This window comes from Myripristis murdjan, chromosome 21 (assembly GCF_902150065.1).
Source record: "Myripristis murdjan chromosome 21, fMyrMur1.1, whole genome shotgun sequence".
Lineage (NCBI taxonomy): Eukaryota > Metazoa > Chordata > Actinopteri > Holocentriformes > Holocentridae > Myripristis > Myripristis murdjan.
Genome location: NC_044000.1, coordinates 25,806,103 through 25,832,355, shown reverse-complemented (window position 1 = coordinate 25,832,355; position 26,253 = coordinate 25,806,103). Strand labels below are relative to the sequence as shown.

At 46.7% G+C, this 26,253-nt stretch overlaps 1 protein-coding gene across 1 annotated transcript in view; it reads left to right on the top strand.

Moving 5' to 3' along the window:
* The window catches only part of LOC115380245 (titin-like), a 228,925-nt gene that overhangs the window by 169,206 nt on the left and 33,466 nt on the right, over window positions 1-26,253 (top strand). Inside the window, 14 exon segments of the mRNA XM_030081336.1 lie at window positions 85-372; window positions 678-980; window positions 1,777-2,079; window positions 2,338-2,643; window positions 3,257-3,544; window positions 3,720-4,010; window positions 4,863-5,150; window positions 6,065-6,652; window positions 6,773-6,877; window positions 7,014-7,211; window positions 7,336-7,632; window positions 7,817-8,404; window positions 8,549-8,851; window positions 9,040-26,136. Of these exon segments, the coding sequence (XP_029937196.1) occupies window positions 85-372; window positions 678-980; window positions 1,777-2,079; window positions 2,338-2,643; window positions 3,257-3,544; window positions 3,720-4,010; window positions 4,863-5,150; window positions 6,065-6,652; window positions 6,773-6,877; window positions 7,014-7,211; window positions 7,336-7,632; window positions 7,817-8,404; window positions 8,549-8,851; window positions 9,040-26,136 (21,243 nt within the window).

Genomic DNA, 26,253 nt, shown 5'->3' with positions numbered 1-26,253 from the left:
ACTAATGCCTTTATAGCACCTTCAACCTAAAATTTGCCAAAGTCCTCCATGACTAATCCAGCACTTCTTCTCTTTGCTGTGCAGTTCCACCCCGCGTGGATCTGGGTGTCAACATGAAGACCCTGATAGTGGTGAAAGCCGGAGAGAACATTTTCTTGGACGCCGAGGTGTTTGGCAAGCCTCTGCCCAAGGTGAGCTGGAAGAGAGACGGAGCTCCGCTGGTCCTGGCCGAGGGAATGAAGATGAGCCAGAAGAAACATGTCCACCTGCTGGAGCTCTACTCCGTCACCAGGAAAGAGTCCGGAGACTATACCATCACCGCCGAGAACATCAATGGCACCAAGTATGCCACCATCAAGGTCAAGGTGCTAGGTGAGTCATTTTTTTTATTCTTCTTTCAAATGCTTAATTTTATTTTATTTGTTTTTAGTGTTCACTAATACATGTTTTTTATTCAGAAAACAGAACATGACATAGATAGTATTACATGTCATACCACAACACATGAAACTATGAAACACTATTTATTATTTATTATTTTATTTTTTTATTTTATTTTATTTAACTGTAATTTTTCTGGTTTTGTTCAACATAGTGTATTTTTGTTAATGAAATAACTAGCTAAAGTAACTCATTACTTGACGCATTCAGTAACTCACAGTAACGCATTCCCACAGACAAACCGGGCCCCCCAGCATCGGTGAAAATAAGCAAGGTGTTTGCTGACCGAGTCAAGCTGAGGTGGGAGCCCCCTCTGGCAGATGGTGGCTCTGAAATCACTAACTACATCATCGATAAGAGAGAGACCAGCAGGGCCAACTGGGCGCTGGTCACCTCCAACATCCACGGCCACTTCACCGACTGCTCCGTGGAGAAGCTCATCGAGGGACACGAGTACCAGTTCAGAGTCAGTGCTGAGAACCAGTATGGAGTGGGAGATGCCATCATGACTGACCCCGTCATGGTCAAAAACCCATACGGTACGCTCACACTGCGCTGAACACACCGCCTCAAAGTGCGGCGCGGTTTCCCCTTGAGCCCTTTGGAAGAGCTCTGGGTCTGATTTGACCAAATCTTTAGTGGGAGGATGCCACAAGATAATCCTACTGAAATATCTGCTCTCATCTGCTTTCACATCCAGGTTCCCACAAAAGAAACATTAGATCCTACTGATTAGTACAGTGAACTGTGGCTCCACCTTGTGGGAAGCAGGAGCAGTTACTGAAAGCCCTGACAATTGTGCTCCAGCTGGCCCAAGTCCTTAACTTAAATCCCCCCCCAGACAACAGTTGTTACACATCACATAACAGTTAAGTAAAAGAAGTTGTCAGTCATCACAGTATTTTAGAAGTGAAATTTGGCTGTGCGTAGCCACATAGAGTGACATCACATCTGACATGGCATGTCAACCATTAACCACGTACTTGGGTGGTACTTGGAAAATTAGGTTAAGTACATAGTGCTACATGGTCAGATAAGTTTAGGAACCTCTGGATTAGTAAATATGTGGTTTATAACCTTACATGTAAGAATTGTAAACATAAAGAGAGCGAAAATTAAAACACCATAAAAGTAGAAATGTTTTCATGAAAAAATGAATTGCTTTATTCTCCAAGTGCAGTGGGTGTTTTTTCTTTTTACTTGGTCAATATAATTTGATATGCGCAATATCTATTTGACCAAAGCTTTTACTTCTATAACAAAGGTGTCCAAGACAAATGTCTCTGTGAGGAAAATAAAATAAATCCTATCCTGTCTTCGTGTCTCTTTCTTCAGATGTGCCTGGTCCTTGCGACCCTCCGGTCATCACCAACATCACCAAGGACTCCATGACAGTCAGCTGGAAGGCACCGGCCAATGACGGCCGAGCCACCATCCTCGGCTACATGGTGGAGAAGCGCGAGGCCACCGAGCTGACGTGGGCCAAGGTCAACCGCAAGCCAGTGATCGACAGAACCATCAAGGCAAACCAGCTGACTGAGGGCTCAGAGTACGAGTTCAGAGTTATTGCCATAAACAAGGCTGGTTTGGGTAAACCCAGTGACGCATCCAATGCTGCCCTCGCCGTGGACCCCGTCTGTAAGTCACTGCTTCAAACTCACCCTCTCACAATGGAAAAACAGACAAGCATTAAAGCATTACTCTAGTTGGTGCTGGTGGGCAATAAGTTATTGTCATATTGTCATCAAGCTAAAAACAAGCATGTTGTTCATAATTCTTGAAAAGTTATCATTTTACAGCAACAACGGCAGTCCACGATACATTTCATGTGTTACGCTTTAATATTTTAAGGACTGCGTGCCAAGATGTCACTTTAATTCTCCTCTGCCTCTCCAGATCCCCCCGGACCTCCTGCCTTCCCCAAGGTGGTGGATTCCACAAAGAGCAGCATCAGTCTGACTTGGACCAAACCAGCGTACGATGGTGGGTGTGAGATTATCGGCTACCTGGTGGAGTGCAAGAGAGCCGAAGCTGAAGACTGGATGAAGTGTAATGTTCCCAAAAAGCTTCAGGCCACCAAGTTCCTGGTGACCGGCCTGATGGACAGCACAGAGTACCAGTTCAGAGTCACTGCTGTCAACAAGATTGGATTCAGTGAGCCCAGTGAGGTTCCTGGGAACCACATGGCCAAGGACATCCTCAGTACGTTACACTCACCTGCTCTTTTATCAGTTAAAATTTTAATTACCTTTTGAAGGTCAACGAGCAACAGATCATCAATTTAAACACAGTTTCCCAATTGTGCCTCAACAAAATCCTCAGTGTCTTTGACAAAGGAATCATTTGCTGGAGGTAGAGCTGTGAGATATGCGCAAAATCAAATATCACCATATTGTTGACCAAACACCTTGATAGCAATATTGTGACAACATTGATTGATGACTATTACAAAGTATTTACACTATGACATTTTTGATAAATAGGATTTTTTTATATTTACATAATGAGATTTTTGATACATAATTATCAGTAATGCCAATATAATAACTAAGTGGGTAAATGCAAATAACAGAAGAAAAAACATTATTTTATTGTATTATTATATTGAAGAAGAAACATTTTTATTGTAATGTAACTTGTAAAACCAGGAAAAGTCAACACTTATGCCATAAGATATTACGATATCCAAAATCCGTGATGCTATCGAGTCTCACATCACAATATTGATATATTACACAGCCCTAGTTAGAGATTGTCACAGACGATATGACGATGGAGTTATAATTGACCAGTGGATGTGCTGTCTGTCCTAAAGTTGCTCCTGAGGCTGAGCTGGACGCTGAGCTGCGTAAAGCCCTGGTGCTGAGAGCCAGAGTCACCATGAGACTCTATGTTCCCCTAAGAGGACGACCAGCACCCAAAGTCACCTGGACCAAGGTGGATGCCAACCTTAAAGAGAGGCAGGGTCTGCTGATCAAGACATCAGACTGGGACACCCTGCTGATGATCGAGGACGTCAACAGATACGATGCAGGAAAATACGTTCTCACCCTAGAGAACAGCAGCGGCTCCAAGAGCTACACCATTGTTGTCAAAGTCCTCGGTAAGATGTACTGTTCATGGTGGTTACAAGACCAAATGTTAAAATTTATCTGCATTTCTGTTCCATTAAAAGGATTGTGCAACACATGTTGAAGGATAGATCAGCAATGAAAAATAACAGGATGAAGGAAACCCTTAACAAACCCTAACACAAATAATGCTGCTTCTCTTCCCAGACTCTCCTGGACCTCCAGTGAACCTGATTGTCAAGGAGACCTCCAGAAGCCACGCCTGCATCACCTGGGATGCTCCTCTGATCGATGGCGGCGGCCCCGTGAAAAGCTACATTGTGGAGAAACGCTTGGCAGAGAGGAAGGCCTGGACCTGTGTCTCTGCTGAATGCCCCAAGACCTCCTTCAGGATCACCAACCTGGAGGGAGGACAGGCCTATTGCTTCCGAGTGTTGGCGGAGAACGCCTATGGCATCGGAGAGGGCTGCGAGACCGCCGGCATCGTCAGAGCCTCCGGTACAACCAGGAGGGAGGGATCGATCCCACTGAGCGCTGTGCTTGAGCTGTCATGTAGCTCTATAGCTCATTTTCAGATCAAGTAATAAATATATAGTTAGGTAACACTTTATTTTAGTGGGCGATGAATTTTATGGTACTAAGGTGATCATTAGAAAGTACCATATTGGATTTTTTTTTAATTACCCTCAAATTACATCAACATTTACCTCAAAATTCCCCAAACTCATTTTATAGATGAATATTTCAAATTCCTTAGATTGTAAAATTGAAACCAGGGTTGCCACTGGTCATGGAATTTCTTGGATATCATGAAATCTTAAGACTACTTTCAACATGCGACACTTGAATGCAACTTCAATTCTATGCAGCTTAACTGTATTGGAGTTCTACAGACAAACCTTAGAATAAAAATCATATATTTATTGTGCAACATCATTTGGAATCATGTTGAAAGGGTTTGGTGACACAGTAAAAGGTTCAGTTTTGAGTTTTGAGTTTTGAGATAAACGTTGCGGCCCACTAAAATGAAGTGTTATCCGTTATCATATATTAAACAATTCATAAACAGTTGTAAATACAAAAATACATACCAGAGAAGTCGGTGTGTACAAAATAATGCTTCATTTTTGTCATATTGCCTAGCATTGGTGGTCTAACACTGCAACTTCTAAAACAAGTGATTAGTCAACTGATTATGAATGAATGAATGAATGAATGTTTTGTCATAGTTTTCACACATTAAGAATATATGAAAAACACATCAAGAGCACATTTAGGTTAAACATATCAAGTCTCTAATGGAATCAGGTCAGTCAGTCAATTCAAAGCTCATTTTCACTCCCAATACAGAGCAACCTGGCCCAGTGATGGACTTTAAGCCACAGAAGATTTCAAAAGACTCGGTGACCCTGGGCTGGAAGAAGCCTGTAAGTGATGGAGGCAGCCATGTCACCGCCTACATCCTGGAACAGAGCGAGGGGGAGGAGAAGTGGAAGCAGATCATGAAGAGCAAGAACACCGTCCACACCATTGGGGAGCTGACAGAGGGCAAGGAGTATGTCTTCAGAGTTAAAGCCCTCAATGAGTCTGGAGAGGGACCCCCCACTGAGCTCACCATCCTGGCTAAAGACCAGTTTGGTAAGGCAGCGTTGCCATGTCCTGCCTTGTCACAAGGTTTGGGTTTCAAAGACTCAAACACTGTGTTAAAATGACTTGAAAGATATTTTCCACTCTCTGTTCATAGTAATGCATTGTTAATGGAAAGTACTTAAAAATCAGACAATCCGTTTTATGCAGAAAGGTTAACAAAAAAAAAACTTTATTATAGTCAAATTTGCTTCATGCTTAATTTGACAATGGAACATTAAGCAGATAGACAGAAAGATAGATAGATTGATAGAATGTTTATTAATGTGTCACTCATCAAAAAAGAATAGCATGTAAAATGTGCAGAAGAGCACCTCAAAGGACACAAGTCACAATTACGTAAGATGCAAGTATGAATATGCGTATAATTTAACACCACTGACTCATAAAGATTTGCCTTCTTTTGAGAATGTGGTGACACCTGTTAGCACACTCATTAATACAGATTACCAGATAAAATATTAAATAATATTATCTACATCATTAAAATGAGCAATATATTCTGAAAGATTTGAAAACAGTATAGAGCTTATATCATCATAAATATTGCAATGTAAAATTACATTGGATTAGGATTCAATACTTTCTTTATTACAAAGGACGGAGAGATATTTCTACACCACACTGATGTGTAGCAAAAGCACGTAGGCGCTGTCTTTACATAATATGAACACAGGGCTCTGTTTTCAAGGCAATTTTGAATTAATGGTAATTTCACATATAATTTAACATTACCAACTCATAAAGGTTTGCCTTCCTCTGAGAATGTGGTTGCAGGACTAAGCATATTTATTTATACAAGGTTTACCAGATAAAATAATAAAGAATTTGTTGGTATCATCCAGATCATTAACGATAATTTAGTACTTTGCATTTTCTTATGTACTGGTTCTGTTTGACTGCAGTGCTTCCTGACTGTGATTTGAGTGGCCTGCATGACCTGTGTTATGTGGCCAAGGAGGGCAGCACCATGCGTATCAACATCCCCGTCATTGGCGTGCCATACCCAACTGCCTCCTGGAAGAAGGGTGACGTCACACTCGGAGACACTGGCCGGATGTGTGTGGAGGCCTCTCAGGGCATCACCACCCTGCTGATCAGAGACTGTCAGAGAGGAGATGCTGACACCTACGCCATCAACGTCAGGAACAGCGCTGGCTCCAAAGACTGCAAGTTCCAGCTCAAAGTAGTTGGCAAGCCCGGCATCTGCACCGGACCAATCAAATTTGATGAGATCACAGCTGATGGTATCACCCTCGAGTGGGGACCACCCAAGGATGACGGTGGAGCAGAGGTGTCTAACTACATTGTTGAGAAAAGGAGGACCACAGACAACAAGTGGGCCACAGTGGCTTCTGCAATCCAGAAGAACACCATGAGGGTAATAAGGCTCCATGATGGAATTGAATACATCTTCAGAGTGTTTGCTGAGAACAAGTATGGGGTTGGAGAGTATCTGAGGTCAGACCCTGTCATCGCCCAGCATCCATTCAGTGAGTATTAGACACCTAACTGATGTCAAAAAACAAATCAATTACATTTAGGCCTGTAGCAATGACATTTTTTTCTGTAGTCCGTCAGTCTAGCAATCCCTCTGTCCCTCTTTCCTGTAGATGTGCCTGAGGCTCCTGCTCCTCCAAAGATAGTGAGCATCCGCCATGAGTCGGCCATCTTGACCTGGGAGGACCCCAGGGACACTGGTGGCTCCCCAATTACTGGTAACAGATTCTGCCTGATCTTCACTCAGAAACACTTGCTACAACACATAACAATAATTTGAAAAGTGATATATAAATTAATTTAAATAGAATAAAAATATTAATCATGTGACCTAATGACTTGTTTACTGTCCAGGATATCATATGGAGTTTAAGGAGAGGAACAGCCTGATGTGGAAGCGGGCCAGTAAGACTCCTCTCAGAGTGAAGGAGTGCAGAGTCACTGGCCTGATAGAGGGACTAGAGTATGAGTTCAGAGTGATGGCCATGAACATGGCCGGCCTGGGAAAGGCAAGCAGGGTCACTGATGCTGTAGTTGCCTTGGATCCTATTGGTAAGTTCACAAAAAAAAAAAAAAAAATGAGACATGGAATAAACATCATTTACAAGATATTAAATGATTTTACCCTTCTGTTTTCAATATAGTTCGAGCTATATACTTTGCTTTTCTCTTTTAGATCCCCCTGGCAAGCCTGATGTAATCAATGTCACCAGGAGCACAGTGACTCTGATGTGGACTGCTCCGAAGTATGATGGCGGCCACAAACTGACTGGCTACATGGTAGAGAAGCTGGAGGCTAACACCAAGGCCTGGATGAAGGCAAATCATGTCAGCATCCAGGGCTGTGCCTTCACTGTCACTGACTTGACTGAAGGAGCTCAGTATGAGTTCAGGATCAGGGCCAAGAATGCAGCCGGTGCTATCAGTGTTCCTTCAGAGCCCACTGAGCTTCTGACTTGCAAAGATGAGTATGGTAAGCCGTTTCTGTCCTTTGTGATAAATTACCCTAAATTTCACAGTGAGACAGCTCATGTAAACAGTATGTACTAAAGTATGTATATGTAACTTCAGATGAACAATCTGTTGAAATACGCCACTTAGGATTAAATCACTGATGTAACATTGGAATGTGTTTGATTTCCTCTTGCACTCTACAGAGCCACCCACCATCACCATTGACCCAGAGATGAAGGACGGTGTTTCGGTCAGGGCAGGAGACACAATTGTGGTCTCTGCCTCCAAGATTTTGGGGAAACCTCCCCCCACTGCTGTCTGGTCTAAGGCAGGCCGTGAGATAAAGAACTCTGATGTTGTCACTGTCACAAGCACCCCCACCTCTTCCACGCTTGCTATCAAGTATGCCAGTAGGAAGAACACTGGAGAATATACCATCACTGCCAGCAACCCCTTCGGCATCAAGGAAGAGCACGTCAAGGTTAAGGTTCTGGATGTCCCTGGACCTCCAGGGCCCATCGAAGCCAGCAACATTTCAGCTGAAAAGTGCACCTTGACCTGGTTGCCTCCAGAAGAGGATGGAGGCTGCTCCATCAAGTCTTACATCCTCGAAAAGAGAGAAACGAGCCGCCTGCTGTGGACCAAGCTAGCAGAGAATGTCATGGACTGCAGATATGTAGCAAGCAAACTGATTAAGGGTAATGAGTACATCTTCAGAGTGTCTGCTGTGAACCAGTATGGCACTGGAGACTCAAGTCAGTCTGGTCCAGTCAAAATGGTTGACTCTTTTGGTAAGTTTATAATGTCTTAAGTAAAAAAACAAGAACATATTGTAAGATCTTTTTTCGATAGTCTTCAAAATAGTAAGCAGATTGTACAGATCACCATGATCAAGGTCTAACAGACTGTAATGGTCTTGACTGTTTCTCCTCCAGGCCCACCAGGCCCACCCTCAACCCCAGAAATTGATAACATCAGCAGGAATGCTGTCACCATTTCCTGGAAGAGACCAGCTGTGGACGGAGGAAGTGATATAAGAGGATACTGTGTAGAGAGAAAAGAGAGAAGAGGAATGAGATGGGTGAGAGCCTGTAAGAGGACAGTCCCTGACCTGCGCTTCAAGGTGCAGGGCCTGAGTGAAGGAGTAGAGTATGAGTTCAGAGTAACTGCTGAGAACAAGGCTGGATTTGGGGAGCCCAGTGAGCCATCTCGCCCTGTTATGACCAAGGATATTGTATGTAAGTGAAAATGCGTTGCCTTTCAAATAATTTGCATTCCTAATTGCTTTTCAATATAGGATGAGAGAAACAGCTAACTAAAATAACAACAACAACAGCAATAAAATATGCACACTTACACAGACGTGAAAACCCTCTTGAATATAAGTTAATAAGTTAATAAGTTAATGTTTTTCTCTCTTTATCAGACCCACCTGGTCCTCCATCCAACCCCAGAATTACAGACACCACAAGAACCACAGCCACATTTAGCTGGGGTCGACCCCATTACGACGGTGGCCTCAGTGTCGACGGGTACATTGTTGAATACAAGAAGGATGGGCATGATGACTGGGAAACAGAGAATCAGATCCCTCTGAAGGCCACTGACTACATCATTGGTAAACTTCAGAAGGGAGGCAAATACCACTTCAGAGTAAGAGCTGTGAACTCGGAGGGAATTGGTGAGCCTGCTGAGGTTGAGCAGGTGACTGATCTGGTGGACCGGGAGACGCTGCCAGACTTTGAATTGGATGCCGAACTGAGGAGAACCTTGGTGGTCAGGTGCCGTGCCTCAATCCGTATGTTTGTTCCCATCAAAGGCCGCCCTGTGCCTGAAGTAACCTGGAGCAAGGAAGACACTAACCTGAAGACACGTGCACACATTGATACCACAGAGTCCTATACTCTGCTAGTTATTCCTGACTGCACCAGATATGATGCTGGCAAATATCACCTTTGTTTGGAGAATGTTGCTGGAAAGAAGACTGGCTTTGTCAATGTCAAAGTTCTGGACACACCAGGACCCCCAGTCCACCTCAAACCCAGAGAGATCACCAAGAACAGCATCACTCTGCAGTGGGAAATCCCCATCATTGATGGTGGATCCAAGATTCACAACTACATTGTTGAGAAGAGAGAGGCCACCAAAAAGGCCTACACGGTGCTTAGCACCACATGGCAGAAATGCTCCTTTAAAGTCCCCGACCTGGAAGAGGGTTCGCATTATTATTTCCGTGTGTCTGCTGAGAATGACCTTGGTGTAGGTGAGCCCGCTGAAACCCCTGAACCCATCAGGGTGTCCCAGGCCCCCTCTGCCCCTGAAAACCTGTACGTCACAGATGTGAGTGCTGACAGTGCCAGCCTGGCATGGACCAAGCCTCTGCATGATGGTGGAAGCTTGATCACAGGATATGTCATTGAGCACCAGAAGAAAGATACTGAACAGTGGGTTCATGTGACCACCATCAAGGCTCTAGACTATGTTGTCACAGATCTGATTGAGGGTGCAGAGTATACCTTCCGCATCATGGCAGTCAATGCATCAGGCAGGAGCGACCCTCGTGAAAGTAGGCCTGCTGTCATCAAAGAGCAGACTACTGCCCCATCCTTTGACTTACGTGGAGTCTACCAGAAGACAGTAATTGCTAAGGCTGGGGATCGTGTCAAGGTGGAAATCCCAGTGCTTGGTAAACCCAGACCTGTGGTTTCCTGGAAGAAGGGAGATACTGTGCTAAAGGAGACACAAAGAATCAACACAGAAACAACACCAACATCAACCATTCTTAATATCAGTGAAATAAAGAGGACTGATGGAGGCCAGTATTCCATGACAGGAAAGAACATCTTGGGCACAGTAACTGAGACCATCACAGTTCTGGTCCATGACATTCCAGGGCCTCCCACAGGACCCATCAAGCTGGATGAGGTGTCATGTGACCATGTTCTGATGTCTTGGGAGGCACCAGAGAATGATGGCGGTGTTCCCATCAACAATTACATTGTTGAGATGAGAGAGACTACTGGTACTTCCTGGGTGGAGCTGGCAGCTACAGTCATCCGCACCACATTCAAGGCAGCCCGCCTTACCACTGGAACTGAATATCAGTTCCGTATTAAGGCCCAGAACAGATATGGAATTGGACCTTGCATTGTCTCTGACCCAGTGGTGGCTGCTTATCCATTTGATGTGCCAGGGCAGCCAGGCATTCCTGTGGTCACATCCTTCAATAAAGATGCTATGAATCTGAGCTGGAATGAGCCATCTACCGATGGAGGAAGCCCCATCCTGGGATACCATGTGGAGAGAAAGGAGAAGAACAGCATTCTCTGGCAGAAAATTAGTAAAGCACTCGTTGTTGGAAATATCTTTAAATCAACAGGTCTTGTTGATGGAATTGCATATGAATACCGTGTCATTGCTGAAAATATGGCTGGCCTGAGCAAAGCCAGCAAACCCTCTGAGACTATGTATGCCTTGGACCCAGTGGACCCACCAGGCAGGCCTGTCGCACTGAATGTCACAAGACATGAGGTGACTGTTTCATGGACCAGACCAGAGGTTGATGGTGGATTTTCCATCACTGGATATACCGTGGAGAGGAGAGAGCTACCAAATGGACGCTGGCTCAAAGCCAATTTCAACAACATCCTTGAGACCATCTACACAGTCAGTGGTCTAACTGAAGATGCCACTTATGAATTCCGTGTGCTTGCTAGAAACTCAGCTGGTGCGGTTAGTGCACCATCCCAGCCATCAGAGGAGATCACATGCCGAGATGACATTGAAGAGCCCAGGCTTGATGTTGATTCCTCCTACAGCAGTAATGTCATTGTCATGGCAGGAGAGGTGTTCAAGCTGGAGGCCAATGTGACTGGCAGACCAATTCCATCTCTGGTGTGGACCAAGGAAGGAAAGGAGCTTGGTGACACAGCCAAGTTGGAGATCAGGTCTTCTGACTTCCACACAATTCTGGTGAACAAAGACTCTTTGAGGAGAGATGGTGGTGCTTTTACCCTGACAGCTAGCAATCCTGGTGGTTTTGCAAAGTTTACATTCAATGTCAAGGTGCTTGACAGACCTGGTCCACCAGACTCACTCACTGTTTCTGACGTCACTGCTGAAAAGTGTGTCCTCAACTGGCTCCACCCCACACATGATGGTGGTGCCAAGATTGAATACTTCATCATTCAGAGACGTGAGACAAGCAGGCTGGCATGGACCAATGTGGCAACAGACCTTCAGGCCAACAGGTTTAAGGTCACAAAGCTTTTGAAGGGCAATGAATACATCTTTAGAGTCATGGCCGTCAACAAGTATGGTGTTGGTGAGCCTCTGGAGTCTGAGCCTGTCATTTGTACCAATCCCTATGTCCCCAGTGACCCACCACAGCAGCCTGAGGTCACCACCATCACTAAGGACTCAATGGTTGTTTGCTGGGACCGCCCTGAACATGATGGAGGCAGCAGAATCAACACCTACATCATTGAAAGGAGAGATAAGACTGGCCTGCGCTGGGTAAAGTGCAACAAGAGGACTGTGTCTGATCTGCGATTCAAGGTCTCTGGCCTGACACCAGGACATGAGTATGAATTCAGAATCCTGGCAGAGAACAATGCTGGTTTAAGCCAGCCTAGTGCTCCAAGTCCACTCTACAAAGCTATGGATACTATCTTCCAGCCTGGACCTCCAGGGAACCCCAGAGTACTGGACACAACTAAGTCCTCCATAACCCTTGCCTGGAACAAGCCTGTCTATGACGGTGGTTCTGAAATTACTGGATACATTGTAGAGACCTGCCTGCCTGAGGAGGATGAGTGGACCATCCATACTCCCAAGAAAGGATGGACAGCCACTTCCTTCACAATCACCAGCTTGAGGGAAAACCAGGAGTACAAAATCAATATCTGTGCCACTAATTGTGAGGGTGTGGGAGAGCCTGCTGCTGTGCCTGGAACACCCAAGGCTGAGGACAGACTGCTCCCTCCTGAGATTGATCTTGGAGCGGAGCTACGTAAGGTGGTCTGCATCAGAGCCTGCAGTACACTCAGACTCTTTGTTCCCATCAAGGGCAGACCAGCACCTGAAGTGAAATGGTCAAGAGAACATGGTGAATCTCTGGACAAAGCCAACATTGAAGTCACCTCATCTTTCACCACTCTCCAAGTGGAAAATGTGGACAGGTTTGATGGAGGTAAATACATGGTGACTGTGGAGAATGCCTCAGGAAGCAAGACTGCTTTTGTCAATGTTAGAGTGCTGGATACTCCTGGAGCACCACAGAATCTTTTCATCAAGGAGGTCACAAGAGATTCAGTCTCCCTCATGTGGGATGCACCCCTCATTGATGGTGGCTCAAGAGTCCGCAACTACATTGTGGAGAAGCGTGAGTCAACTAGAAAGGCCTATTCTACAGTCTGTGCCAGCTGCCACAAGTCCAGCTGGAAAATTGGAGAACTGGAGGAAGGAAAGCTATATTTCTTCAGAGTCCTGGCTGAAAATGAATATGGTGTCGGCCTTCCAGTAGAGACTGTTGAACCAATTAAGGTGTCAGAGAAACCTCTACCACCAGGAAAAGTGTCCCTCCGTGAGGTCACAGGCACCAGTGTCACTCTTTCCTGGGAGAAGCCTGACCATGACGGTGGTAGCAGAATCACAGGATACATTGTTGAGATGCAAGGGAAAGGAAGTGAAAAGTGGACCCAGGTCATGGTGGTTAAGACCAATGAGGCTGTTGTGGCTGGTCTGACACAGGGAGAGGAGTACATGTTCCGTATCTCAGCCACCAACGAGAAGGGCGTCAGTGACCCACGCCAACTCAGCATGCCTGTGGTGGCTAAAGACCTGGTCATCTCCCCAGTCTTCAAACTGATCTTCACCACTTTCAGTGTGATGGCAGGAGATGATCTGAAGATAGACGTACCATATGCTGCCTGTCCCAAAGCTACAGTGACTTGGCTCAAAGATGGTGTTGCTCTCAAAGAGACAACTAGAGTAAATGCAGACACCTCTGACAAAAACCTTCTCCTGGTCATCAAGGAGGCTTGCAGAGATGATGTGGGCACATACACCGTTAAATTGGTCAATACAGCTGGAGAGGCCACCACAGACATTAGTGTTATTGTTCTGGATAAGCCAGGTCCTCCAACAGGCCCCATTAAGCTGGATGAAGTCACCGCTGACAGTGTGGTTCTGTCATGGAATCCACCAGAGTATGATGGTGGTTGCACCATCAACAATTACATTGTTGAGAAAAGAGACACGTCTACCACTAACTGGCAGATTGTATCAGCTACAGTGGCCAGAACCACCATTAAAGCAGCCCGTTTGAAGACTGGATCAGAGTACCAGTTTAGGATTGCTGCTGAGAACAGATATGGCAAGTCATCAGTGTTGCTCTCTGAAACCATTGTTGCTCAGTATCCATTTGAGCCACCCAGCCAGCCACGTTCTGTTATGGTTCAGTCTGCCACCAAGGAAAACATGGTGATTGTGTGGGAGAAACCTAGCAATGATGGTGGAAGCAAGATCCTTGGCTACCACCTTGAGCTCAAAGAAAGAAACAGCATCCTATGGGTTAAACAGAACAAACAGTTTATCCCAGAGACAAGATTCAAGGTTGTTGGCCTTGAGGAGGGTATTGAATATGAGTTCAGAGTTTATGCTGAGAACATTGTTGGCCTCAGCAAACCCAGCAAACTGACTGAGATGCAAGTAGCCAGAGATCCTTGTGATAGCCCAGGAAAGCCAGAGGCTTGTATTGTCACCAGAAACCAGGTGACCCTCAGATGGACTAAACCTGAGTATGATGGTGGCAGCAAGATCACAGGCTATGTGGTAGAGAAGAAGGAGGGAGCTGATGGCCGCTGGATGAAGGCCAGTTTCACCAATGTCATAGACACCAAGTTTGTTGTCACTGGTCTGACTGAGGACCAGATTTATGAGTTCCGCGTCATTGCCAAGAATGCAGCTGGTGTCTCCAGTAAGCCCTCTGAGAGCACTGGAACCATCACCGCCAAGGATGAGGTGGATCCACCCAAGATTGACATTGAAGCCAAATATTCTCAGCCTGTGGTGGTAAATGCTGGTGAGACCTTCAAGCTGGAGGCTAATGTTTATGGTAAACCTGTGCCCACAGTACACTGGATGAAGGGAAATCAGGAGATTACTGAAGCAGCTCGCCTAGAGATCAAGAACACGGACTTCACAGCCTGTCTGGTTGTCAAAGAAGCCATTCGTGTTGATGGAGGCCAGTATACTCTCCTGGTTAAGAATGTTGGAGGAGAAAAAACTGTTAACATTAATGTCAAAGTTCTTGACAGACCGGGCCCTCCTGATGGTCCCATTTCCATCTATGGGGTCACCAGTGAGAAATGCTCCATTGCCTGGAAATCACCTCTGCAGGATGGAGGCAGTGATGTCTCCCATTACATTGTTGAGAGGAGGGAGACCAGTAGACTGGTTTGGACCGTAGTTGATCCAAAGGTTCAGACCCTAAATCTGAAGATTACCAAGCTCCTCCCTGGTAATGAATACATCTTCCGTGTGATTCCAGTCAACAAATACGGAGTTGGTGAGCCTCTGGAATCTGAGCCGATGATTGCCAGAAATCCATTTGTCACTCCCAACCCACCAACAGAGGTGGATATCTCCACTATTACTAAAGACTCCATGGTGGTGACCTGGGAGAGACCAACTAATGACGGTGGCAACCCCATTCAAGGATATATTGTTGAGAAGCGTGACAAGGAGGGTGTGAGATGGACCAGGTGTAACAAACGCACAGTAAGCGAGCTGCGCTTCAGAGTTACAGGCCTTATAGAAAACCGCAGCTATGAATTTAGAGTTGCTGCTGAAAATGCTGCAGGCATTGGCACACCTAGCTCACCAACAGCATACTTCAAAGCACTGGATCCTATCTTCAAACCTGGCCCACCAAACAACCCCAAAGTGGTAGACACATCTAGATCCACTGTCTCCCTGGTGTGGGGCAAGCCCATATATGATGGTGGCTGTGAGATTCAAGCCTACATTGTTGAGGCCTGCAACGGAGCAGTTGATGAATGGTTCATGTGCACTCCTGCCACTGGAATTACTGATACTAAGTTCACAGTGACCAAGCTGCTGGAAAAGCATGAGTACCAATTCAGAGTGTGTGCCATCAACAAAGTTGGTGTTGGTGAGCATGCTGATGTTCCAGGAAAGATCCTTTTGGAGGAGAAGCTTGAGGCTCCTGACCTTGATCTGGATGCTGAGATGAGAAAGATGATCAGTATAAGAGCAGCAAGCACTCTCAGGCTGTTTGTTCCTGTGAGGGGACGCCCAGCTCCTGAGGTAAAATGGGGCAAGGCTGAGGGAGAGATAAAGGAGACAGCACAGATTGACAACACAGGCACCTATGCTTCACTTGTCATCGAGAATGTTGATAGATTTGACAGTGGCAAGTACACTCTGACAGCAGAAAATGCAAGTGGAGTGAAATCAGTCTTCATAAGTGTCAGAGTCCTGGACTCTCCCAGCCCACCAGCTAATTTCATGGTGAAGGAGATCACCAAGAACTCTGTCACTCTCACATGGGAACCTCCACTTCTAGATGGCGGCTCAAAGATAAAGCACTATATTGTTGAGAAGCGTGAGAGCACCAGGAAGGTCTACTCTCCTGTCACCACCTGCAACAGAATGTCATGGAAGATAGAACCTCTCCCAGAGGGTGGAATCTTCTTTTTCAGAGTCCTGGCTGAGAATGAATATGGTGTGGGTCTCCCTGCTAAAACCATTGAGCCAGTTAAGATCTCAGAAAAGCCTCAGCCACCTGGTAAAGTCAGTTTGATTGACGTTACTCGTAAAACCGTAACCCTCGCCTGGGAGAAGCCCGTGCATGATGGTGGCAGTAGGATCAGCCACTATGAAGTGGAACTGGCATGCAAGGACAGTGAAGCATGGTCTGTGTGTGCTAGTGTGAAAGCGCTGGAGACAGTTGTGACCAACCTACAAAAGGGAGAGGAATACCAGTTCAGAGTTGTAGCTGTCAACGACAAGGGAAAGAGTGACCCCAGACAACTGGCTCAAACAGTTGTAGCAAAAGACCTTGTGATTGAACCTGCCGTGAGGCCTAAAACAAGCACCTACAGTGTCCAAGTGGGCTATGACCTGAAGATAGAGGTCCCAATTGCTGGCCACCCAAAACCCACTATCACTTGGACCAAGGATGGAGCTGCCCTCAAGCAGACTACCAGAGTCAATGTCACTGATACTGCACAAAACACCACACTCACCATCAAGGATGCCACCAGAGAGGATGGGGGAATGTACAGCATCAACATAGCCAATGCCCTGGGATCTAAGGATGCCACTATTGAAGTGATCACCCTGGACAAACCAGGCCCACCCACAGGCCCTGTCAAGTTGGAGGACATTAGTGCTGAGAGCATCACTCTCACCTGGGAACCTCCCACATATACAGGTGGCTGTCAGATCTCCAACTATGTGGTGGAAAAGAGAGACACAACCACAACTAACTGGGTAGTTGTTTCTGCTACTGTGGCAAGGACCACATTTAAAGTCTCCAATCTGAAGACAGGTGCTGAGTACCAGTTTAGAATCTATGCTGAGAACAGATATGGAAAGAGTTATGCTATTGATTCAGAGCCTGTTTTGGCTCAGTATCCATTCCAAGAACCTGGACCACCAGGAACACCATATGTGTCTTCCTACACAAAGGACTACATGGTTGTTGAGTGGCACAAACCCCCATCTGATGGAGGCAGTGCCATCCTGGGCTACCATCTGGAGAGGAAAGAGAAAAACAGCATCCTTTGGACCAAGATCAATAAAACTCTTATCCAGGACTGCAGATTCAAGTCTACGCCCCTGGAGGAGGGCATTGAGTATGAGTATAGAGTCTATGCTGAGAATATTGTTGGTATTGGCAAATGCAGCAAAATATCTGAGGTCTATGTTGCACGTGACCCATGTGATCCTCCTGGTCGCCCTGAGGCTATCATTGTAACCAGGCACTCAGTGAAGCTAAGGTGGACTGCTCCAGAGTATGATGGTGGAAGCTTAGTTACTGGCTATGTGGTGGAGAAACGTGACCTCCCTGAGGGACGGTGGATGAAGGCTAGCTTCACAAACATCCTTGAACATGAATTCACAGTTATTGGCTTAACAGAGGATTGTAAATATGACTTTAGGGTGATTGCTAGGAATGCAGCTGGTGCTGTCAGCAAGCCCTCTGAGAGCACTGGATCCATCACAGCCAAGGATGAGGTTGAGCCACCTAAGTGTGAAACAGATGCTAGGTACAACCAGACCATTGTTATCAATGCTGGAGAGACATTCATCCTGGAGGCCAGTGTAGAAGGAAAGCCCATTCCCACAATTCAGTGGTTCAAGGGAGATGTTGAAGTTGAGAACTCAGCGAGAGCTGAGATTAAAAACACAGACTTTAAGGCTCTGCTTGTTGTTAAGGATGCAATCAGAGTGGATGGTGGACAGTACACACTGGTTCTAACAAATGTGGCTGGAAGTAAAACTGTTCCATTCAGTGTGAAGGTCCTGGATAGACCAGGCCCCTCAGAGGGACCTCTTACTGTTAGTAATGTCACTGAGGAGAAATGCTCATTGTCATGGTTGCCACCCAGGCATGATGGTGGAGCCAGCATTTCTCATTATATCATCCAGAAGAGAGAAACTAGCCGCTTGGCATGGACTGTGGTTTCTAGTGACTGTGGTGCTACCATGTTCAAAGTCACCAAGCTGCTGAAGGGCAATGAGTACATCTTCAGGGTCATGGCTGTCAACAAGTATGGTGTGGGTGAGCCTCTGGAGTCAGCACCAGTCATCATGAGGAATCCATTTGTTCCTCCTGGGCCACCTCAGGAGCTTGAGATCACAAATATCACTAGGGACTCTATGACTGTCTGCTGGACCCGCCCTGAGACAACTGGAGGTAGTGAGATTGTTGGATACATTGTGGAGAAGAGAGACAGAGCCGGAGTGAGGTGGACCAAGTGCAACAAACGCAGAGTGACAGACTTGCGCTTCAGAGTGACTGGACTGACTGAGGACCATGAGTATGAATTCAGGTTGTCAGCTGAGAATGCAGCTGGGGTAGGTCAGCCAAGCCAAGCAACACCATACCTCAAGGCCTGCGATCCTACCTTTGAGCCTGGCTGCCCCACTAATGCTCACGTGGTTGACACAACTAAGGACTCCATCAGTCTAGCCTGGCATAGGCCTATATATGATGGTGGTTGTGAGATCCAAGGCTATGCTGTGGAAATTTGCAAGGCTGATGAAGAGGAGTGGACCATATGCACTCCAGCCTCTGGAGTCAATGCTACTAAGTTTACTATCACAAAGTTGATTGAGCATCAAGAATACAAAGTGCGCATATGTGCTATCAACAAGCTGGGTGTTGGCGAGCCCACAGAGATCCAGGGAGTTGTGAAGCCTGTGGATAAGATTGATCCTCCAGAGATGATTTTGGACTCAGAGCTCAGGAAGGGAGTAGTTGTCCGTGCAGGAGGCTCCATGAAGATCTATATTCCATTTAAGGGCCGTCCTACTCCTGAGATAAGCTGGGCTAAGGAGGATGGAGACCTACCTGGTAAAGTCCAGATAGAAAATGGTGCAGACTATACACAGCTCTCCATTGAGATTTGTGACAGGAATGATGCTGGAAAATACATTCTCAAATTGGAGAATAGTGCTGGAACCAAGTCAGCCTTTGTCTCTGTCAGAGTTCTAGACACACCGGGAGCCCCACTCAATCTCACAGTGAAAGACATTAAGAGGGAATCTGTCACCTTGACTTGGGAGCCTCCTCTTATAGACGGTGGTGCCAGAATCAAGAACTACCTGGTTGAAAAGCGTGAATCCACCAGGAAGGCTTACTCTAGCGTGGACAACAAATGCACCAAGACCAGCTACCGCATTACTGGTCTCACTGAGGGAACTATCTATTATTTCAGAGTCTTAGCTGAGAATGAGTTCGGTGTAGGCTTGCCAGCTGAGACAGAAGACTCAGTTAAGACTTCTGAGCCTCCTCTGCCTGTGGGAAAGGTCACACTTACTGAAGTGACCAAGACCAGTGTGTCTCTCTCCTGGGAGAAGCCTGACCATGATGGTGGTAGCAGGATCATGGGCTATAATATTGAAATGCAGCCTCAGGGCTCAGAGGAGTGGGTTGTGGCCACCACAACTAAAACTTGTGAGGGCACTGTCTTAGGCCTCAGCACAGGACATGAGTACTTATTCAGAGTATCTGCTTTCAATGAGAAGGGCAAGAGTGACCCCAGACCTCTGGCTGCACCAGTCACTACTAAGGATGTAACTATTGAGCCCAGGTTCAAATTGGCAGTCAACACCTTCACTGTTCAACATGGAGAAGATCTGAAGATTGAAGTCCCAGTGATTGGACGCCCTGTGCCTAAAGTTGAATGGAAGAAAGATGGACACTCTTTGAAGGAGACAACTAGACTAAATGTGTCCAGCACAACATCATCTACTACACTGCGTATCAAAGATGCAAACAAGGAGGACTCTGGTAAATATACTCTGACAGCCACCAGCAGTGCTGGAACAGTCACACAGGAGATTACTGTTGTTATCCTTGATAAGCCTGGCCCACCCACTGGCCCTGTGAAGATTGAGGAGGTCAGCTCTAACTTTGTTACTATGTCCTGGGAGCCACCAGAGTACACTGGAGGTTGCCAGATCAACAATTACATTGTGGAAAAAAGAGACACCACCACTACAGCATGGCAGATTGTGTCTGCTACTATTGCAAGAACAACCATCAAAGTCACCAAGCTGAAAACTGGAGTTGAATATCAATTCAGAGTGTCTGCTGAGAACAGATATGGAAAGAGTGCTGCCATTGTCTCTCCTGCCGTTATTGCTCAGTATCCATTCAGTGTGCCTTCTGCACCAGGAACACCATTTATTTCTGCTGTGACCAAGGATAGTATGGTGGTGGAGTGGAAACTTCCCAACAACAATGGAGGCAGCCCCATCCTGGGCTATCACCTGGAGAGGAAGGAGAAGAATAGCCTCATGTGGACTAAACTCAACAAACTGCTAATCCCTGACCCCCGCTTCAAGACCACAGAGCTGGAGGAAGGTATTGAGTATGAATTCAGAGTCTGTGCTGAGAACTTGGCTGGACTCAGCCCTGTAAGCAAGGTCTCTGAGACCACAGTAGCCAGGGACCCCTGTGACCCACCGGGCACTCCCGAGGCTATAGATATCACCAGAAACCATGTTACACTCCAGTGGACAAGGCCACAATATGATGGAGGTTGTCTCATTACTGGCTATGTGGTGGAGAGGAGGAAGCATCCTGATACCCGCTGGATGAAGGCCAGCTTCACCAACGTCATTGACACTCAGTTTACAATCACTGGTTTGACCGAAGACTGCATCTATGAGTTCAGAGTCATTGCCAGGAATGCAGCTGGCATCCTCAGTGCTCCTTCTCAAAGTACAGGAGAAATTACTGCCAAGGATGAGATTGAAGCTCCAGAAGCTACCATGGATCCTAAATTCAAGGATATGACTGTTGTTCATGCTGGTGAGACATTTGTCATTGATGCTGACTATACTGGCAAGCCTCTGCCTGATGTCATTTGGCTTAAGGATGGAAAGGAAATTGACAAGACCACACCAAGAATGGAGGTCAAGACCACAATCACCCACACCATCCTGACAGTCAAGGACTGCATCAGAGTAGATGGTGGCCACTTTGTCCTCAAGCTCACCAATGTGGGAGGGGTCAAAATGATCCCTGTTAATGTTAAAGTGCTGGACAGACCTGGTCCCCCAGACGGTCCACTAGAAGTCAAGGGAGTCACAGCTGAAAAGTGCTATCTGCACTGGAGCCATCCCTCACATGACGGTGGAGCCAGTATCTCTCACTACATTATTGAGAGGAGAGAAACCAGTCGCTTGTCATGGACCATGGTTGAGCCCAAGATTCAGGCCGTCAGCTACAAAATAACAAAACTTCTGCCTGGCAATGAATACATTTTCAGAGTCACTGCTGTGAACAAATATGGTGTTGGTGAGCCTCTGGAGTCTGACCCTGTCATTGCTCGTAACCCCTTCACTACTCCCAGTGCCCCCTCCACCCCAGAGGCTGGTGCTATTACCAGGGACTCCATTGTGCTAACATGGGAGAGGCCAGAGAACAACGGCGGGGCAGAGATTGAGGGATACATTCTGGAAAAACGTGACAAGGATGGTATCAGATGGACCAAGTGCAACAAGAAGAGGTTGAATGATCTGAGATTCAGATGCACTGGCCTCACTGAGGGCCACTCATATGAGTTCAGGGTCTCTGCTGAAAATGCTGCTGGTGTAGGCAAGCCCAGCGCACCAACTGAATACATCAAGGCCTGTGATGCTACTTACCCACCAGGACCTCCAAACAATCCCAAGGTGACAGACCACTCCAGCACCACTGTGTCCCTTTCCTGGTCCCGGCCTATCTATGATGGTGGAGCAGCCATCAGTGGATATGTTATTGAGATGAAGGAGGTAGCAGAGGAGGAATGGACTGTATGCACACCACCCACTGGTGTCCAGGCCACTCACTACACTGTTAAGAAACTAAAAGAGAATGCTGAGTACAACTTCCGCATCTGTGCTGTTAACATTGAGGGAGTGGGGGAGCCTGTGGACCTGCCTGGGTCTGTGGTTGCTGCTGAGAAACTTGAGGCTCCTGAGATTGAACTTGATGCTGACCTTAGGAAGATGGTCAATGTTCGTGCCACTGCTACCCTGCGTCTGTTTGTCACCATCAGAGGAAAGCCTGAGCCTGAGGTCAAATGGTCCAAGGCTGATGGCACTCTGACTGAGCGTGCCCAGATTGAAGTCACTAGCTCCTACACAATGCTTGTGATTGATAATGTTGACAGATTTGACACTGGTAAATATGTGTTGACCCTTGAGAACCTCAGTGGCTCCAAATCAGCCTTCATCAATGTCAGAGTTCTAGATTCCCCCAGCGCTCCTACCAACCTGGAGGTGAAGGATGTTAAGAAAAATTCTGTCTCCATCTCCTGGGAGCCTCCTCTCATTGATGGTGGTGCCAAGATCTCACATTACATTGTGGAAAAGAGAGAACAGAAGAGAATGGCATTCACCAGTGTTTGTACCAACTGTGTTAGGAACTCGTACATTATTTCCGACCTGCAGGAGGGAGGTCTTTACTATTTCCGTGTGCTGCCTGTGAACGAGCTGGGAGTAGGTTTGCCTGCCTCCACAGAGGCTGTGAAAGTGTCCGAGGCTCCTTTGCCTCCTGGCAAGATTACTTTAGTTGATGTGACTCGTCATAGTGTAAGCCTCTCCTGGGAGAAACCTGATCATGATGGAGGCAGCAAGATCACAAACTATGTTGTGGAGATGCAGCCCAAGGGAGATGACAAATGGACCATCTGCAGTGAAATCAAAGCACTGGAAGCTACTATTGATGGACTCACAACTGGAGAGGAATACTCATTCAGGGTGATTGCTGTGAATGATAAAGGCAGAAGTGATCCCAAGCCTTTGGCTACTCCTGTGGTGGTGAAGGATATAACTATTGAGCCCATTTTCAACCTGCTGTTCAACACGTACAGTGTTAAAGCAGGAGATGACCTCAAGATTGAGGTTCCTTTCAAAGGCAGACCACAGCCAGAGGTGTCCTGGAAGAAGGATGGCCAGGTACTGAAGCAGACCACCAGGGTCAATGTTCTCACCTCAAAGACTGCATCCAAGATTGTCATCAAGGACGCAACCAAGGATGATGTAGGAAAGTATGAAATTACTTTGACCAATGCAGTTGGCACCAAAACAGCTGAGATCTCTGTTATCATCCTGGACAAACCTGGCCCACCCAGCAACATCAAGGTGGATGAGGTGAGCGCTGACTTCATCTCTTTGTCTTGGGATCCTCCAACCTATGATGGTGGATGCCAGATTAACAACTATGTAGTGGAGAAGAGAGACACTACCACAACCACATGGCAGATTGTCTCAGCAACAGTCGCCAGAACCTCTATCAAGGTGTCTCGTCTCAACCAGGGTACAGAGTACCAGTTCCGTATCGCAGCTGAGAACCGTTACGGCAAGAGCCACGCCATTGACTCTGCTCCCATTGTTGCTCAGTATCCCTTTGAGCCTCCAGGCCCTCCCACCAACCTCCATGTTGCCCATGCCACAAAGTATGGCATGCAGGTGGTATGGGGCAGACCTGCCAGTGATGGTGGAAGCCCCATTATTGGATATCACATTGAATGTAAAGACCAGAGCAGTATACTATGGACCAAGGTCAACAGAGGCCTGCTGGCTGAGAACCAGTTTAAAATGACAGGCATTGAGGAAGGCTTGCTGTATCAGTTCAGAGTCTATGCTGAAAATATTGCTGGCATAGGTCCATGCACTAAAGCCAGTGAGCCTGTTGCAGCCAGGGACCCATGTGAGCCTCCACGTAATCTTCAAGTCACCAATATCACAAGGACATCAGTGTCCCTCTTCTGGGAGAGGCCGGAGTATGATGGTGGAGCCAAGATCACCGGCTACATTGTTGAGCGTAAAGAACTGCCCAGTGGCCGCTGGCTGAAATGTAACTTTACCAACCTGCAGGAAACTTACTTTGATGTCACAGGCCTTACAGAGGATGTGCAATATGACTTCCATGTCATTGCCAAGAATTCTGCTGAGCTACTCAGTGTTCCCTCTGAGAACACTGGACCTATCACAGTCAAAGATGATGTAGACCCACCCACTATTATACTGGACGACAAGCTCCGACAGTTGATGGTCATTAAGGCAGGAGAGATCATCAGAATTGATGCTGACATCACAGGTCGTCCCCTTCCTGTTGTTTCGTGGTTTAAGGATGGAAAGGAAATTGAGGCCAAAGCCAGATGTGAGGTCACTTCCACTAATTTCAAAACCACTCTGATCGTCAGAGATGTCATCAGAAGGGACTCTGGCCAATATGTTCTCACTCTGCAGAATGTGGCTGGGACCAGATCTGTGGCTGTCAACTGTAAGGTTTTGGACAGGCCCGGACCTGCTTCTGGACCTTTGGCAGTGTCTGGCCTCACAGCAGAGAAATGCACCCTAACCTGGGGACCTCCTCAGGAGAATGGTGGTGCTGAGATAATGCACTACATTGTGGAGAAACGTGAGACCAGCCGCCTAGCATGGACTCTTGTCTATGGTGACATGAAGGCCACCACTTGCAAAGTGACCAAATTATTAAAAGGAAATGAGTATATCTTCAGAGTCAGGGGTGTCAACAAGTATGGTGATGGTGAGGCCCTTGAGAGTGAGGCTGTCAAGGCCTTGGATCCATTCACTGTTCCTGCTGCTCCCACTAACGTCCAGGTCACTTCAGTCACTGGTGAGGCTATGACTATATGCTGGGAGAGACCAGTGTCTGATGGTGGCAGCAGCATCTATGGCTATGTCATTGAGAAAAGAGAGAAGACTGGCCTTCGTTGGTGCCGTGTCAACAAGAAACCTGTTTATGACCTCAGAGTCAAGGCGTCAAACCTTCGGGAGGGCTGTGAGTATGAATACAGAGTGTTTGCAGAGAATGCTGCTGGTCTTAGTGCTCCCAGCACCCCCTGTCCTCTCACCAAGGCTGAGGATCCACAGTTCTTGCCCTCTCCTCCTGCTAAGCCAAAAATCATTGACTCTACCAAGACCACAGTCACCCTGTCCTGGAACAAGCCACTGTTTGATGGTGGATCACCTGTTACTGGTTACAGAGTAGAATACAGGAAGACATTTGATGATGAATGGACAGTTGGTGTCCAGAACACCAAGAACACAGAATTCACTGTGGTGGGATTGACCCCTGGGGCTGAGTATGTGTTTATTGTCAAGTCCATCAATAAGATTGGAGCCAGTGAGCCCAGCCCTGAGACAGACAGACAGGTGGCTAAAGAGAGAGAGGAGGAGCCAGTGTTTGACATCAGTAATGAGATGAGGAAGACTCTTATTGTGAAGGATGGTAGCTCTTTTACCATGACTGTGCCCTTCAGAGGCAAACCTGTCCCCAGTGTTACATGGACTAAGGCTGATGTGGACCTGAGAGTCCGTGCTGTCATTGATACTACAGACACTTTCACTTCTATAACCGTGGAGAAGGCCACCCGCAATGACTCTGGCAAATATACTATCACTCTGTCAAATGTGGCTGGAACTTCCTCAGTGACCCTCAACGTTAGAGTCCTGGATTCTCCTGGACCTCCTACCCATGTGGAGATCAAGGAGGTGACCAAAACCTCTGCTACTGTGACCTGGGACACTCCTGAGAATGAGGGAGGTGGACCAGTCAAGAACTACCTGGTGGATATCCGTGAAGCCAGTAAGAAAGGCTGGACCAGGCTCACTGACACCTGCCACAGACTGACATACAAGGTGACGGACCTAAAGGAGGGAGAGGTCTACTACTTCAGGGTCACCGGCGAGAATGAGTATGGTGTTGGTGTTCCTGCTGAAACTAAGGAGGGAACCAAGATCACAGGTACTGAATAAAGAGAAAATGTCATTAACACTTAAGCATTTATTTAGTAATGTATTTATTTAACAGTAAATGTTCGATTTCTAAAATACAGATAATGACAAGAATATTATAGCTTTT